The sequence below is a fragment of the Mytilus edulis genome, chromosome 5, assembly GCF_963676685.1.
Source record: "Mytilus edulis chromosome 5, xbMytEdul2.2, whole genome shotgun sequence".
In the NCBI taxonomy this organism is placed as follows: domain Eukaryota; kingdom Metazoa; phylum Mollusca; class Bivalvia; order Mytilida; family Mytilidae; genus Mytilus; species Mytilus edulis.
In genome coordinates this window covers 19,761,559-19,778,436 of record NC_092348.1, presented here as the reverse complement: position 1 = coordinate 19,778,436, position 16,878 = coordinate 19,761,559, and the positions used below count along the sequence as shown (strand labels likewise).

Genomic DNA, 16,878 nt, shown 5'->3' with positions numbered 1-16,878 from the left:
TTTCATTTTACAGAATGGCAGACAATGAAGAAATTTACGCCCAGCTAGAACCCCTTTCTCTGTGGAAATTATTACCTAGTTTAGTAGTGTGGAAAATATATGTATTGTTTAAGACCAATTTTTGGAGGGAAATACTAGAACGAAAGAGAAAGGAGAGAAGGGAACCTCTATTTAAAGAATTTTTCGCAATACAAAAGCTGATAAACCAGTCGGATCCAATTATTATCGACAATTATTGTGGTTTACCCACAAAATTAGTGAAGATAATTGGACGCCGGAAACAATTTGCAGAAATTCATAACCTATCATATCAGGAACATCTGGAGAAATGGACGGTGGAGAATTTCAAAGCCATTGGATGGTTAAAACGACCCAATCGCTTTGGGGTTTACCACCAAGAAGTTATCTTGAACAATGCAAGGAAAATGCACCGGATACGCATTTTTGATCTCATAATTAAATTCGAAACTATAATGGAAAACAAGAAAACATTTTATTCAGGACTATCGTATGAGTTCCAAAATTGATAAGGCCAGATAAATAAAAAAATAAAATATTATAATAATGTATTTTTGTATCATTATTTTTAGGAAGAACCAGTGATGAAGTGGTGGTGGTTCTCACTTGTTCTTTTTGGCTTAACCAGCCAATTCATTGTCAAGGAAAATGTCATGTTTCAAAAAATTAAGGAAATAGCCACTACAAGGTCAAATTGGCTCATTACTTTTGTCGTAGACTTGGATCCTTTTGAATTATTTCTTAATAAAATAGAACAAGACTTGGGCAAGGCCTTGCTCGCTACACAAAAAGTTTACACCACTTCTATGTTTTACACTTCGGAAAAAAAACACATTTTGGCTACTATCTTAAGTTTACAAAGGGAGGTTGAAGGATTAAATCGGACTAGAGATTATCTACATTCACAATTCAATGATTACAAATCTTTATACTACGACGAAACGGCAAAGTTTAGAACTAAACGTAGTTTATTTCCTATTATAGGCAAGGCATTAAGTTTTTTATTTGGTACTGTATCAGACAGCGACCTGTCAAAAATTCGAAGAAATATCAAAACTTTGGCACAAAATCAAGACGCAATTCGTCATATTGTTCAAGAGGGGTTAACTATCTTGAACACTACACAAACACATGTTTCTGAAAATAGACACAAGGTTAATGAACTGATTGAAAGTGTGGAAGAACTGGGAAATATGCTACAAACTTTTGCCACAGATATAGAAAAACAAATTGAAGATATGGGGAGTTATTTACAAGTTTATTGGCATATGGACATGATAATAGGTGAAATAAAGGACCTGATGAATATAGCAGGGGATTATTTAAACCATCTGTAATTACAATTAAACATGCTGTCCTTAGGACACATGTCACCTAGTCTTATCTCACCCGGTAATTTACGAGTATTATTGACTGACATAAAACGACGACTACCGGCGACATTAAAAATACCTGGTGACGAAGTTAAAGATATTTGGAACTTTTATAAATTTTTGACCTGTAGTACAGTTTTGGACGAAAACAAAATAATCATTATCATTTCGTTACCATTACTAGATATAAGAGACACTTATGACATTTATAAGATTCACAACTTACCTGTTCCTACTAAGATAACTGATAAGTTAGCCGACTCAAACAATATGGTGGCTCAGTATGAATTAGAAGCAGAAGTTATTGCTGCAAACCAAGAAAAAACTAAATATATGCTGTTAAATACCAATGAAATTGACAAGTGTTCCAATCCTTTACTTAATTTTTGTGAAATTAAAAGTCCAGTTTATCCAGTTAATTTAAGTAAATTATGTATCATAGCCTTATTTGCCAATAAAGAAAATTGGAAAACAAGATGTACAGCAAAAGTACGACCAAATACAATTTTGCCTATGGCAACTTATTTGACCGATAGTATGTGGGCAGTTACTACCATTAATGAATTTAGAATCACAATTAGATGTGATGACAATACAAACATGTTGACGGATCAGATAATTAATCCTCCTACCACTATAATTAATTTAAAGCGAACTTGTACCGCTACGAGTGATCATTTGACCTTATTACCAACTTATCAAATGGAAAGTACATTTTTAACAGAAAAAACGTTCGATAGATTCTTAAATACCTTTCAAGTATTGAATACAAGTTTATGGGAACCCTTTCATGTTGCTTTACCAAATTTTACAAAGCTTGAACTACCAAGAGAACTAACGGCTATTAAACAAATTCCTATGAACGCTTTGATTGAAAAACTTAAAAATTTACGGGAAATTGAAAATGAATTTGTATTTCCAAATTGGGGAGTAGGTTTATCCATGGGTTTGGGTGCGATATTCATTGGAATAGCTATATTTTTGTACTGTAAGTTTTTTAGAAACAAATCTTGGTTAGCCAAAAAGAAAGGTGTGAGTTCTGGTTCTAATGCCACGAACGATGGGTACCAAATGGTGACAACGCAAATGGTTGGGACAGAAGTACCTGATTCCAGAGAGAAGCTTCCCTCTGCACCATTACTCAAAGACGATGTAAGACCAAAGACCGATGCGACCAGTCCCTTGAGAAAGATGTACCAAGAGCTAGATACGTCGACTACTTCGTAAAAGGACTGGATTGTAATCCATACAACGTAGACGACCGAATCCACTAGCAGAAGACGAACCGTGTATATAATTTCAAAATGACCCTATGAACTGTGTAAATAGAATTGTATAAACATTTGCGTTCCTAACCAGTATGAGGAACAACTTACTATGATGGTGTGGGAAATAAAACATGAACTATGTATACCGAATTATTGAACTTATGATTCTAATGAACTATGTGTAAATATATCCAGGTATTGGACTAGATGAATGTGATGAACTTATTATATTATGATATTGGACTTATAGAACTTTATAAGCTTAGATATGTGGTGATGGTTACCGGAAACCTTACAATAGCTATTAAAATAACCTACAGGAAGAAAATTACCGTATTTTATTGAACTTTCGTTCCACAAGTATGGGAGGCATATGTTACACAATAGTGTTGTGTCACATACATTAATTAGCAGGAAGCCTTTGGACACTAATAACAATCTGTTCGTATACTATGGACATATATACACTGAAGCCAATAAATGACCATGTCTACTGTAAAATAACATTTAACCGTCAGGGGTTAATTGCATGGTTTGACAATTAACCTCATATAAATAGTACTCGATAACCAGACGACTATGTAACCGGCCTACAGCTATAGACATTTGTATGGACCATTGGACTATATAAGATACCTCAATGGACTACAAGGACACAATTCGATCACACCAGAATTCGTCACATCTCGGCCAGTGTCTCAGTGCAAAACATTTATTTGAACTTTTAATCGCTCTTTGAATATACTTGTAAATTAAACAATAAATACTAATTGACAAGTATAGTTAACTTTCTTGACTTCGCAACATTTCAAGGTGACGACGACGATGATATTCCACTAACCCGTCTTTTATGAACTTTTTCCACAGAATTCGACAGCATCCACATTGATAATTCAATTACTGAGCCTCTAACAAACGACGATATTATCAACTAGATAACTTCGACAATGAAAAAGACAGAAGAAGACAGTGATGAAGATGATACGAAAACAAAACATAACCAAGGCTTGTCCGCCATGTATGATATTACTAATACATACTGCGGAGTCATTATTATTCGTTGGATACCACTTTTCGTGGTTTTCGAGGTTTCATGTAAACTCCCTCAATCCACGAAAATTGATACCCAGGAAAATAAATGAATTCCCAGTACCAGTCATATCTTAAAACTCAGGGAGAAGCAGACGAACTCATACCCGTAATTGCCAAGATCAACAAATACTATACACAGCTTATAAGAAAGTTCAAAGCCAGCCAAACGGGCTAATTAAAGAATAATCAACCCTGAATTTGCTCACATTTTTATTTATAGCAAGAAAAAAATATGGAGCTTGAATACAAAATCAATTGTCATATCGAAAAATTTATTAATATTAGTAGTTTGCAGAAATCTAAATACTGATATTTCATATATTTCAAATGAATGACGTATGCGTCGAATACTGTTACCCGATACCTTCAACTTCAATTTACCAAGGTTAGACTGCATTATAAAAATCACAAAAATGTTCGCAAGCTTTATTTTGTCTCACAGAAGTTTTAACTATATTTCCATCTTTAAAGTAGATTAATTAGATTTGAACAACGGTAAACTATAATGTCTTTAATTTATGCCATAGTTACTGTTGAGCAATACTACCTTTATCGAACACAATTCTTTAATTATGTCATGTCTAGCTAGAAAATGAACAAAAATAGTATCACAACTATCTCTTCAGTATGACACATAAAGTTTAAATAAATTATTTTTTCAATATTACATTTAAATGAACCATTATCATTGTGATCAAATAACAGCCATTGAACTGCTTTAACCGCTATTGGTAGTTATTATTATTCTTTGAATGTCGTTATTTGTATGATAATTATAGTTTATTCGACTTTAGGATAGAAACGACCAATAAATAAAATAAAACCTGATTTGATATCTCCTACGTAAAACAAAAAGGGTCTATTTGCCAAAAAACGTGGTGCACTATTTCTAAATGAAATTCCAAAAGCTGTAGCTGCAGCTCCCTCGACTCCTGCTTCGTTCACATTGAAGACAACTTTATGTACAGCAACCTTGACGTATAAATTTGGTGTCTTCTCAACAATAAGATTTGAGAAGTTAGCTTTACCTGTTTGAAAAATATCTGTTACTGCAAGTTTAGGTAGTTCTTTCGTTAAATCAAAATCTGACTGTAACTTGAATTTTGGAATAAAGATATCCAAATATTTTGTATTAAATACAGCAGAAATTTTAGATAGGAATTTCAATGATATCCTCGATTCAATATGCTCTAGCTCCACTTTTTTATCTGGTAAAATGAAGATCATATCAAAGTTACCTCCCTTGAATGGAAGCGCTATAGCAGTGAAGTCAAAGCCTTTGTAATATGGTACATGTAAACTTATGCTCATCATATCAACTTCAATCTTTTTGTTGTTTGGGAGCAGAAAGTCTCGCTTGCTGGTTTTTTTTTTTGGTGAAAACTGTTTCTCCCACGTCGCTTTAAAATAAATTACATTTATTATGAACATAACAGTGACATCGTTTATCCAATCATCTTTGGTCAAATTCTTTATTTTACCGTTTGTCTGTTTCGACACCCACCTATTCATAACGAATGCAGCTGCCTTGGGTCTTTTAAAAACCTTCAAACTGATATCGGCCCCAAAATATCGTTTTGACTTCTTTCTGACATTTTGCAGTACTGTGAATCTGTTGTTTACAAATAATCTATTTGCACTTGCCAAACTTACATTGACTCCAGCTTGTTGAAATATATAGCTATTCAATGACTTGTAATATTCCAACTTTTCCTCCTCTGAAAATGTGCTATTTTTGAAAAGAGCCGATGATATTTGTTGCTGAGATCGTCCCCTTGCTCCAACCATTAATAGTAGAAACGCCGCCGTGATACTATATGGTGATATACATACAGTGGAGATCACTTCTAACCTCTCATTAGAACTGTCAGGAGAACTGTCATAGAACTGTTCTAACCTGTCCTAGAACAGTTCTACCTAGAACTGTTCTAAGTAGAACTGTCAGAATCAGTTCTAGGTAGAACTGACTAAATCAGTTCTAGGTAGAAATGTCAGGATAAGTTCTAGGGTAGAACTGTCTAAATCAGTTCTAGGTAGAACTGTCCAAATCAGTTCTAACCGTAGAACTGTCAGCAGAACTGACTAAATCAGTGAGGACTGTAGAACAGTTCTAAACTGACGTCACTGCAGTAAGGGCACTTTAGAATTTAGAAGAAATAAATCACTTCCAATTACTTTGCTATATAACAGCAGATTTTCTATATTTCTTTCTGATTATAGGTTACATGTACAAATATCGAAGTGAATAGGAGGTTATCCAACTCATCGGGGGTTGCACTAATGACAGGATGATTGCCCGGATAGTGACAGGACGGTTGACCGGACGACATATAAATAGTCATAACTTTTTTGTTATCCGATAGATTTGTTTAATATTTGTAAACCTGAAAGATATTAAACTATATTTTATGAATATAAAAAAAAAGAGGAAAAATAATTATTTTTGAGCAAAAAAAGTTGACCGGACGGTATTCACACTCGCCAATATACGCTAAATATATATTCAACTGGTTGACGACAAGTGTTAATATCTCTTTTGTTTTACAATATTTGTCCATGAAACTCAGGAATCTGTGAGATTTATAAATATATTATACGAAAATATAAACTTGATTGCAAAAAAACGTGTTTTTCTCAAAAAAAAGTTGACCGGACGGTATTCACCCTCGCCGATATATGCTATATATATATTGAAATGGTCGACGACAAGTGTTAATATCTCTTTTGTTTTACAATATTTGTCCATTAAACTCAGGAACCTGTGAGATTGAATAATATATTACACGAAAATATAAACTTTAAAGTAAAAAAGAAAACAAATCTGCAAAAAAAGTTGACCGGACGGTATTCACCCTCGCCGATATACGCTATATATATATTCAACTGGTCGACGACAAGTGTTGATATCTCTTTTGTTTTACAATATTTTATCATGAAATTCAGGAATCTGTGAGAATAATAAATATTGGATACGACAATATAAACTTTATAGTGAAAAAAAAAGTTTGTCTCCAAAAAAAGTTGACCGGACGGTGTTCACATTCGCCGATGTACGCGTTAATTATATTGAACTGATACAAATAATTATAGTATAACTAATCGCCGTATTTGAATATCAAAAATAAGACAACGCGTGACCGAACGACGCATGGATTAAACGAGTGCGCAGCACGAGTTTAATCCATAGCGGCGTTCGGTCACAAGTTGTCTTATTTTTGATATTCAAATACGGCGATTAGTTATACTTTTTATTACATTGGCAAATGGCTTTTTTTATGTAATTAATGTAGAAAATGTAAGGAACTATATCTTTTTCCTACGCATTGACAATTTGTTTTGATCCGACGTTATCGACGTCTTGACAACGCCTATAGTTGTATGACGTCAGAGAGTGAAATAACTACGTTTATTTCACATGTGAAATTATCGGTTTTTATCTAACTGGGAAATCAATGTAATTCATTGCAACCAATGTAATAAGTGTCAATATCTTATTTGTTTTACAATATTTTTACACGAAACTAAGAAATCTACGAGATCAATAAATACTTGATATGAAAATATAAACTTTATAGTAAATAAAAATGTTTTTCTTCAAAAAAAGATGACCGGACGGAACAAACATTCGCCGTTATATGCCTTAATATAAGTTGATCTCTCAGATTTCATAAATTTGATAAAATAAAAGAGATATAAACACTTGGGTCTATACCAACTTATATTAAGGCATATAAAAAAAAAGTTGATCTGAAGGAGTTAACATTCGCCGATATTATTATTTAAATATATTGAACTGATCAACACAAGTTTTAATATCTCTTCATTTTTATAATATATCTGTCCTTGAAATGAAATAATTTGTGAGATTAAATAAATATTTTACAAGAAAAATAAACTTTAAAGTGTAGCAGGAACAATTCTGCCTAAGATTCGGGGATGCGGACCACAGCTTATTCTAGTTTGTAAACTGATGTGTGCGGAAAACGACTGATGCCAACAGTGATGAGCTATAATATATCTAAGTAAATGAAAACCAAAAACTGAAAACAATATATAATTTAATCAATAAAGTACAACTTTTATTATCATATGCCAAAAGTAATTAGAAATGGAGCATTCAAAGACTTCAATTTAACTCGTACTATTAAGGCATGTAGCAAATGCACTTACGTGCTATGGAGGCATGTAGCAAATGCACTAACCTATGTTCTGGTTGGAAAGCTTGGCTTTCCTAGGTTGGACTGAATGTCAGTCCTCAGGGAATTCAATATAAGAATCTAAAACTAGTTATATAAAATATATAAATTTCTCACTGAAGGTAACCAAAGAATTTGCAACGATGCAAATATTAAACTTTACAATCCAAATAAATATCTTAAACCAATGAATTAAAATAGCAAAAGCTATGTAATTTAACAAATATATCCTTAATAAGCTTCATGTAAATTAATTAACAATGAAATACATCAAATATGAAATTTAGAGTTTTACCAAAGGGAGCTAAAAATTAACTAATAACTGTGTCTGCTACAAAAGTAAAAACAATGAGCCCAAAATGTTTATGTGAGCGAGTTCACCAATGCATATTAGAAGTAATGATATGTAATCAAATTAATCTAATTTTGACACTTGTTGTAATCACCAATCAAGCCAAATAACATGTCATTAAAGTTTTCACACCTGAGACATCAAATACATTTAATTGAATTACCTTATAATCAGTTGGTAATTAGTATTCAATTAAAGAAGAAATTTTATGAAGTTCAGGATTTCAGATTAACATTTAACTCACCTAATAATAACTATTCAATTGTTCAGTCATTTATGCTCTGACTTTCAACCAGTTCAGATCACACAAATTATATGTCTACTATATTTTGCTTTTAGCATGTCTTTTTAAAGACAATTTTCAATATATATTCATTATTGAACTATTGATATAGATAGATTGAAAATTGTGTTACTATATATATTGCTTTATTCAAAAGCATGTCTTTTTAAAGACAGTTGTCAAACATATATTTATAAATACAAAAGTAAACAGATTGATATTAGTGCTACTATATATTGCTTTATTTAAAGGCATGTCTTTTTAAAGACAGTTGTATAGCCATCATATTAGTACAACTTACCAGTAGACAAAATATCAAAATGGACAGTGGGTCTATTGTCTATATGCATACAGATGTATTACATCAAACAGAAATAGTAGATATTTTAACTAAACCTGAAACATCTTGTACATCGAATGTTCCCCCTTATAAGCCAAAGGCAAACGAAGTTTACTTGTTTCAAACTGGTGCAGATGATTGGAAATGTGACCAATATCTGTGGATAAATAATGGTACAAAATCAGTCACCATTGGTTAGATGTTCTTAAAAAACATTTTTACAAAATCCGATTACCAGGAACAACAGACAAAACAAACGGTAGAAAAAGACCAGTTGGTTCTTTACAGTTTAAGAAAACTGCATATAGTTTGAAAAGTAACAAAAGCTTAATACTTGTGCATTATGAGGGAGATGAGACGATATATGTACCCGTTGGCCATGAGAACAGCAAAAAGTCAGATCCCCCTGAGTATACACGCACTGCTCCTTCTGTATTAAGAAAAATAGAGCAAGACATAAGGTCAGGTGAAAAAACTGCCATGGATGTTTACAGAGAAAGCATATCAAATGGTTCAGTTTCTGGTGAACACCAAGGGGTGCTAAATGCTAGAAATGTGAAACAAGTTGAGAACCTAGTAAGGAAAGTCAATGAGGAAGAAAGACTGAGCAAAGATGATATATATAACCTTTTGCTATTGGCATATCATATGGATGGATTCATCCATGAGGTGACAGTTTTCCATGATTTGAGTTCAATCATTGCTTTGCCAGAAATGATTTCTATCGTTAACCAGTTACTTGATGTTAACACTGAAGATGATGTTCCGTTTGTTTTCTTCTATGATACCACTTTTAAGTGTGGAGACTTCTTTGTTTCACCACTAGTTTTCAGAAATATAATTTTTGAAGATAGACCTATAATGCCTGTAGCTTTCTTGATACATAGTAGAAAGAAGGAGAAGACACATGCACGTTTCTTTGAATTCGTTGCATCGTCATTTCCAAAAATAAACAAAACCTCAGTCCCTTTCGTAACTGATAGGGAGATTGGTCTTGTAAATGCAATCAGAAAGAACTTCCCATCTTGTGATGTTCTTATGTGCTGGAATCATTTAATAAAAGATTTAAAATTTAATCTTCAACAAATGGGCGCTGATCAGTCAAACACAGCCCTGTATGTTTCACATTTGAAAGACCTCCTAAGGTCTGACTCTGAAGCAGAGTATATGACATTAAAAGATGAATTAATCAGAAAATGAATGAACCACATTTGTTTTTTTGTAATAACGATGTAATTTTGAAATAAAAGGTATATCCTGCTCGAAATTCCCACTTCCACCTCCCCGTTGGTGAGCAGGGGGCAGAATTATTCTGGCAGACGGAAGGGGTCGGTTAACAATTTGTTACCGCCAATTTTTACCATTTGAACAAATTGAAACAATTTCATTTATTCGATAGTAATATAAACTATTAACTATAAACAAGGATTTCTAACTATACAAATCCTTGCTATAAAGGTTATTTTTTCATAAAATATTGCTATTAACAATATTATAACCAAAGAAGAGATATTTTAGTCTTGTGTCGATCAGTTCAATATATTTAAGGCATATATCGATTGAATGTAAAATCCGTCCGGTCAATTTTTTTTTTTTTTTATTATTTAAATATATAGTTTAATTTTTCGTATAATATATTTATTCATCTCCAATGTTCATAAATTTCAGGGACAGATATGGTAAAAAAAATAATATTAACACTTATGTCAATCAATTTATTATTATTAAGGCATATATCGGCGAATGTTAGCTGTCCGGTCAACTTTTTTTTTAAGAAAAATATTTTTTTTATCATAGAGTTTATATTTTCATATCATATATTTATTTATCTCGCACATATCTCAGTTTTATGAAAAAATATTGTTTACAAAAAAAAATATTTACATTTTTTTGTCGCTCAGTTCAATATAATCAACGCGTACATCGGCGAGGGTGAATACCGTCCGGTCAACTTTTTTTGCAGATTTTTTTTCTTTTTTACTTTAAAGTTTATATTTTCGTGTAATATACTATTCAATCTCACAGGTTCCTGATTTTCATGGACAAATATTGTAAAACAAAAGAGATATTAACACTTGTCGTCGACCATTTCAATATATATATAGCGTATATCGGCGAGGGTGAATACCGTCCGGTCAACTTTTTTTTTTAGAAAAACACGTTTTTCTGCAATCAAGTTTATATTTTCGTATAATATATTTATAAATCTCACAGATTCCTGAGTTTCATGGACAAATATTGTAAAACAAAAGAGATATTAACACTTGTCGTCAACCAGTTGAATATATATTTAGCGTATATTGGCGAGTGTGAATACCGTCCGGTCAACTTTTTTTGCTCAAAAATAATTATTTTTCCTCTTTTTTTTTATATTCATAAAATATAGTTTAATATCTTTCAGGTTTACAAATATTAAACAAATCTATCGGATAACAAAAAAGTTATGACTATTTATGTCGTCCGGTCAACCGTCCTGTCACTATCCGGGCAATCGTCCTGTCATTAGTGGTTCCCACTCATCGGAGAAATATTTTTATAAGATTGCATAGGAAACATCATTGTTTACGTTTCTTCGTTCCCCGTTTTTAATAGTCTCTTCATAGTCATAAATATATCTCTGCATTTAATTCATGGAATTTTAATCGTAATTTACCTTGTTTGCCTTGGATTTACATTCATTTAAGATTCTGTTTTGACAAATGTTCATACGAAAATTGTACAGTGGATGAATTATGGGATATTAATGATAAAAGTGTTGTATTATAACGTAAAAAAACTATATACATTTGCACCATCTCGTCAATTTAGCCAGACTTATCCATAACGATTATAAATGATATCTGGGAGTCTGAAACTCAGAAAAATATACTCATCTGAACATGAATGAAGCATTTGCCACTGGATGTTCGGCTACAAACAAAATCATGCATTTTTCCTTGCCTTCTTCCATTTGTCTTCAAATTATATTAACAGTATACTATTCCAAGAAGACAACTTCCCATACATGTACTTTTTATTTTGAAATAAAGTATATGAATCAGTCATGTTAGTGTTGGATGATGCCGTAAAATAGTTTTGTTTAAAAAAAAACCTTTAAAAAGTCACTTTAGTGACGGTTCATTATTATGGATACAGAGAGAAAATAAGGGTGCGCTAAATTTTTAGATATGGTATAAATACACCTTACCGCTATTTGTCTGCCATTCCTGGATATCGCACAGGTTCCCGTAAAAATTTGACATAAAACAAAATATCTGACGCCAAAATGGAAAAGTGATTGTAGTATGCTTCAAAAGTTCAAGAGGCCGTGTCAGCCAGGATTAGCAATATAGGTGTATTGTGTTCCAAAGTTGGTGTCATTTTTATCATACGATCCGTCCTGACATAGAAATATTATTGGTTTAAGTTACAATGAGGCCATATATATTTACATGATAAGTGTAAATAAGTACAATAGTCATTTTTGGTTGATATGGTCAAATAATTTTGTTAAAACGACTCAGTCTGATACATGTATATCGAAACTACTGAAATTTGTTTACAATTTAATATTTTGAATAAAAAAAGGACTTGCAGAAAATTGCTGGTACTCTAAATTGATGTGAAATTTATTTTTTAGCCAATGTGTTACAATATTGCTGTCATTTGAATTATACAATCCATCGTGATATGTAACTACATGTATAAGTGATTTACTATGCGGCTATATATATATATATATATATATATATATATATATATATATTTATATTAAGATTTACATTATAAAGTGTAAATATGGTCAGTTTTGGTTGATGCTGTCACATATGGTCAGTTTTGGTTGATGCGGTCAAATATGGTCAGTTTTCATGGTTTTGGTTGATGCGGACAAATAATTTTGTTATATCCATGAGTCAGTCTGAGATATCAAAACTACTGAAATTAGTTTACGATTCAAAATTTTGATTAAAAAGAGGACATGCTGGCGCTTTAAACTGATGCGAGCATAATTTTGTTTTCCAATGTTGCTTTCCTTTACCCTGTTTATATTGAACAATCAAAACAATAAAAATATAAGCACGCGCAATATAAAATTCTACTCGGAACAATATTCCCCAATATTCATGCAATAACCCTATAATATAGATTTTTTTGTATTATAATGATTATACACTCCATCCTTACATAAAAATATTACAGATTTACTATGCGACTATAAGAGTTGTATAAAAAAGAGCAAATATGGTCAGTTTTGGTTGATGTGGTCAAATATGGTCAGTTTTGGTGATGCTGTCAAATATGGTCAGTTTTGATTGATACAGACAAATAATTTTGTAACATGAGTCAGTCTGAGGTATGAAAACTACTGATATTTGTTTCTGATGCGATATTTTGAATAAAAATAGGAAATGCTGGCACCCTCAATTAATGCGGAAAAAAAATTTGTGGTCATTGATTTCCAATATTGCAGTTATTTATATACTACAGTCCCTCTCGAACTAAAATTATAACTGAATTGCTGTGCAGCTATATAGATTTACATAATAAAAAGCAAATATGGTAAGTTTTGGTTGATGCAGTCAAAAGATTTTATTACACAACTCAGTCTGAAGTATAAAAACTACTGATATTTGTTTATGATTCAATATTTTGAATAAAACAAGGACATGCTCATTGGAGGATCAAGGAGAGGGGGTCCAGGGGTTGGAACCCCACTTTCTTTTTAACATCAATGCATATGAATGGGAGCATATAGTTGGACCCCCAGCCTGGAGCTAGGTGCCCCTGCATACTAGCACTATAAATTGATGTGAACAATTACATTTTTTTTCCAAAATTGCCTTTACTTGTATATTACAGTCCCTCTAGACCTAAAATTAAAACTGAAGTACTGTGCAGCTATATAGATTTGCAGAAAGAAAAAGCAAATAAAGGCAGTTTAGATTGATGCGGTCAAAAGATTTTTGTTAAACAGGTCGTCCGAGGTATGAAAACTACTCGTAAACAGATATTTTATTGGTTATTGAGGTCCGATAACTTTGTTATGTGATAATGAGCCATCCTGACTCCCAGAATAACAAATGTAAAACAATTTAAATAATAATGCCCCCCCCCCCCTAATACTAACGGCCTAATTTATGTACAAAAATTGAAAGAAAAACAAAAATTTATGTAACACATCAACAAAAGAAAATCACTGAATTACATGCTCCTGACTTGGAACAGACACATACATGCAGAATATGGTGGGGTTAACAGGTTAAACATGTTCTCTAAGGCAGCAACCATTTGATTTTCTGAGGGGGGGGGGCTATGGGTTTTTTTTCTGTACAAACTTTTTTTACGACTTCGGCGAAGAAGAATCTATTTTTTTAGCGACAAACCAAATAACAATTTTTTTCTTTTAATTTTAGCATTACATAAACTGGAAACAAACTTTTTTTTCCAAAAAAAACCATAGCCTCCCCCCCAGAAAATCAAATGGTTGCTGCCTAAGTCTTGCCGATTATAAATCTGAAATAAAACCGGCAAAATAGCAAAACTCTATATAATTTAAATCGCTTTTTACCCAACCCTTTATATTAAGGCAAAGTGTTCTTACAACTTATAAATCAACTCTAGCCGTAGAATTTATAAATCAATTTAAGCCGCAGAATTTATAAATCAATTTTAGCCGTAGAATTTATAAATCAATTTTAGCCGTAGAATTTATAAATTAATTCTGGCCGTATAATTTATAAAAATCAATTTTAGCCGTAGAATTTATAAATCAATTTTAGCCGTAGAATTTATAAATCAATTTTAGCCGTAGAATTTATAAAAATCAATTCTAGCCGTAGAATTAGAAATCAATTCTAACCGTAGAACTGTTCTAGAAGTAGAACTGACCAAATTTCTGGTCAGTTCTAGCTAGAACTGTCAGGATCAGTTCTAGGGTAGAACTGTCAGGATCAGTTCTAAGTAGAACTGTCCAAATCAGTTCTAGGTAGAACTGACCAAATCAGTTCTAGCTAGAACAGTTTTGACCTAGAACTGACTAAAAGGTGTCAGGCTGACAGTTCTACGTACTGTTCTAGAACAGTTCTCCTGACAGATTTAATGAGAGGTTAGAAGTGATCTCCACTGTACACTCTCCGTCTGATCTAATTCTCGATACAAAGATGTCGAGAATTCAATTAAACTGTGTCCATAGTTAACAGGAATTCCTGCCATCATAGCCATCACCCAGTTCAGTTTAGTAGAAGATACTACACTGACATAAATCGAACTGCAACCAACACTTTATAAAGTATTTGCAAACAAATGCAATTCGTATGCGATTATACAGTAGGTTTTAATAACTAATATTTGGTTTGTGCTCTAATAGACAATTAGACTACACTTCTTAGCTTAACCAACAGTTATCTTATTACTGCTGTGTATTTTATACGATTTAGAAAATGTCATGTGGTCGGCATTTGCTTATATGCGGAAAAATAGTACACTTAAGTGAACATAATTATGGTATTTCCATATAACAAATGGAAATATTCCGATTTATTTCCTGATCGTTCATTGAAAAAGTAATAACCAGACGTTGCAATTATGCAAATTTGTGTATTGTTTCTACTGATGTGTAATATTTTTGAATTATAGATGTGTTACAAATATTATGTAGTTTGAATTTTTCAAGAAAGCAACTGAGTTATTAAAACAAAAGACAGTTTGTAGACCAATCAAGACTGATTCAAGTAAGACGTCTTGTGAAGCATACATCGAACTAGAGCTAAACGATACAACAGACACAGTTAAGTCTGTCTCATATCTTGACTTTAATTCCGCCGTCTACATATCCAATATTCACTCTGTGGTGAAAGTTATTCTTTCACTTAATAATTCAAAATTTGGTGACTATCCCATCGAACTAGAGATAAAGAATACAACAGATACAGTAAAGTTGGTGTCATATTTTGACATACATCTAGAAATCGACAATGAGTATCTGTTGAAAACAAATCTTTACGACAAAAGATATAATTTCAACTTTCGAATTGTGACCTTTCCATTTCTATGTAGCAACATTCTAGCAGCGCTTGCATACGGAGTTTATATCTCCCAATTGATACAATATTCCCGCGCTTGTATTTCCTATTTTGATTTTCTTGATAGAGGGTTGCTGCTCACAGGGAAGCAATTAAACCAAGAGTTCGAAATGGCAAAGTTAGACTTATCCCTTAGTAAGTTTTACGGACGCTGAGTTGGTTGACCGTTATGGAATATCCGTTTCACAGTTGATATTTTTCTTATGTCGTAACTACCATGCCGTTCCAATTTCACGAATGTAATTTACCGAATTAGACTATTAATCGGGTGTGTATTTTCAGGTTCTACAAGTGGAGCAGGATCTGCTTACAATTCCTGAGTAACCGAGATCACCCCCAGTTATTTGTGGCGTTCGTGTTGCCTAGTTTTCAATGTTGAGTCTTGCTAGACTATTTTTGTCTGTCTTTTTTTAACCATGGCGTTATCAATTCATCTTCGATCTATGAGTTTGAATGTCCCTCTGGTATTTTTTATCCCTTTTTTTTCATCATGGTGTCTGATTTTACAGCATATGTGTATCCTACAGGGTCTGTGCGGGGTAAATATTGTTATTAATTTTTATATAAAGATTATATGGAAATTATATGCCTCCAATGCCATTATGTTTGCAATGTAATCAACCTTACATTATTTCATTTAATAATTCCTGAGAAGCTGTCGTTTGCATAGGCCAACCCGTAAATAAAATATTTTTTTAGCCATAATAATAATTTGATATATAGTACTTACATGTACGTAAATCCAGAAATATACACATTTTGGTCTCTTGGGGACAGTTGTCTCATCGGCAATCATACCACATCTTCTTTTTTATATATACAACCTTTCATACGTCATTGCCATCTTGTTTGGTTGAAATTAGCTAAATAATCAGGAAAAATACAATGGCATCGA

General features: G+C 32.4%; 2 protein-coding genes across 2 annotated transcripts in view; both read right to left on the bottom strand.

The window, feature by feature from the left end:
* LOC139525400 (solute carrier family 22 member 4-like) overlaps positions 1 to 16,878 on the bottom strand; it is a 91,100-nt gene that overhangs the window by 45,234 nt on the left and 28,988 nt on the right. The window lies entirely within an intron of this gene.
* LOC139522581 (serpin B10-like) lies at positions 4,532 to 5,579 on the bottom strand. Its single transcript, XM_071316047.1, has one exon. The coding sequence runs from the start codon at positions 5,537 to 5,539 to the stop codon at positions 4,532 to 4,534; it is 1,008 nt and encodes a 335-aa protein (XP_071172148.1). The 5' UTR covers positions 5,540 to 5,579.

Bases quoted from the DNA above. Each gene is read 5' to 3' on its own strand.
- LOC139522581 (XM_071316047.1), bottom strand. From the start codon at position 5,539: ATGGTTGGAGCAAGGGGACGATCTCAGCAACAAATATCATCGGCTCTT.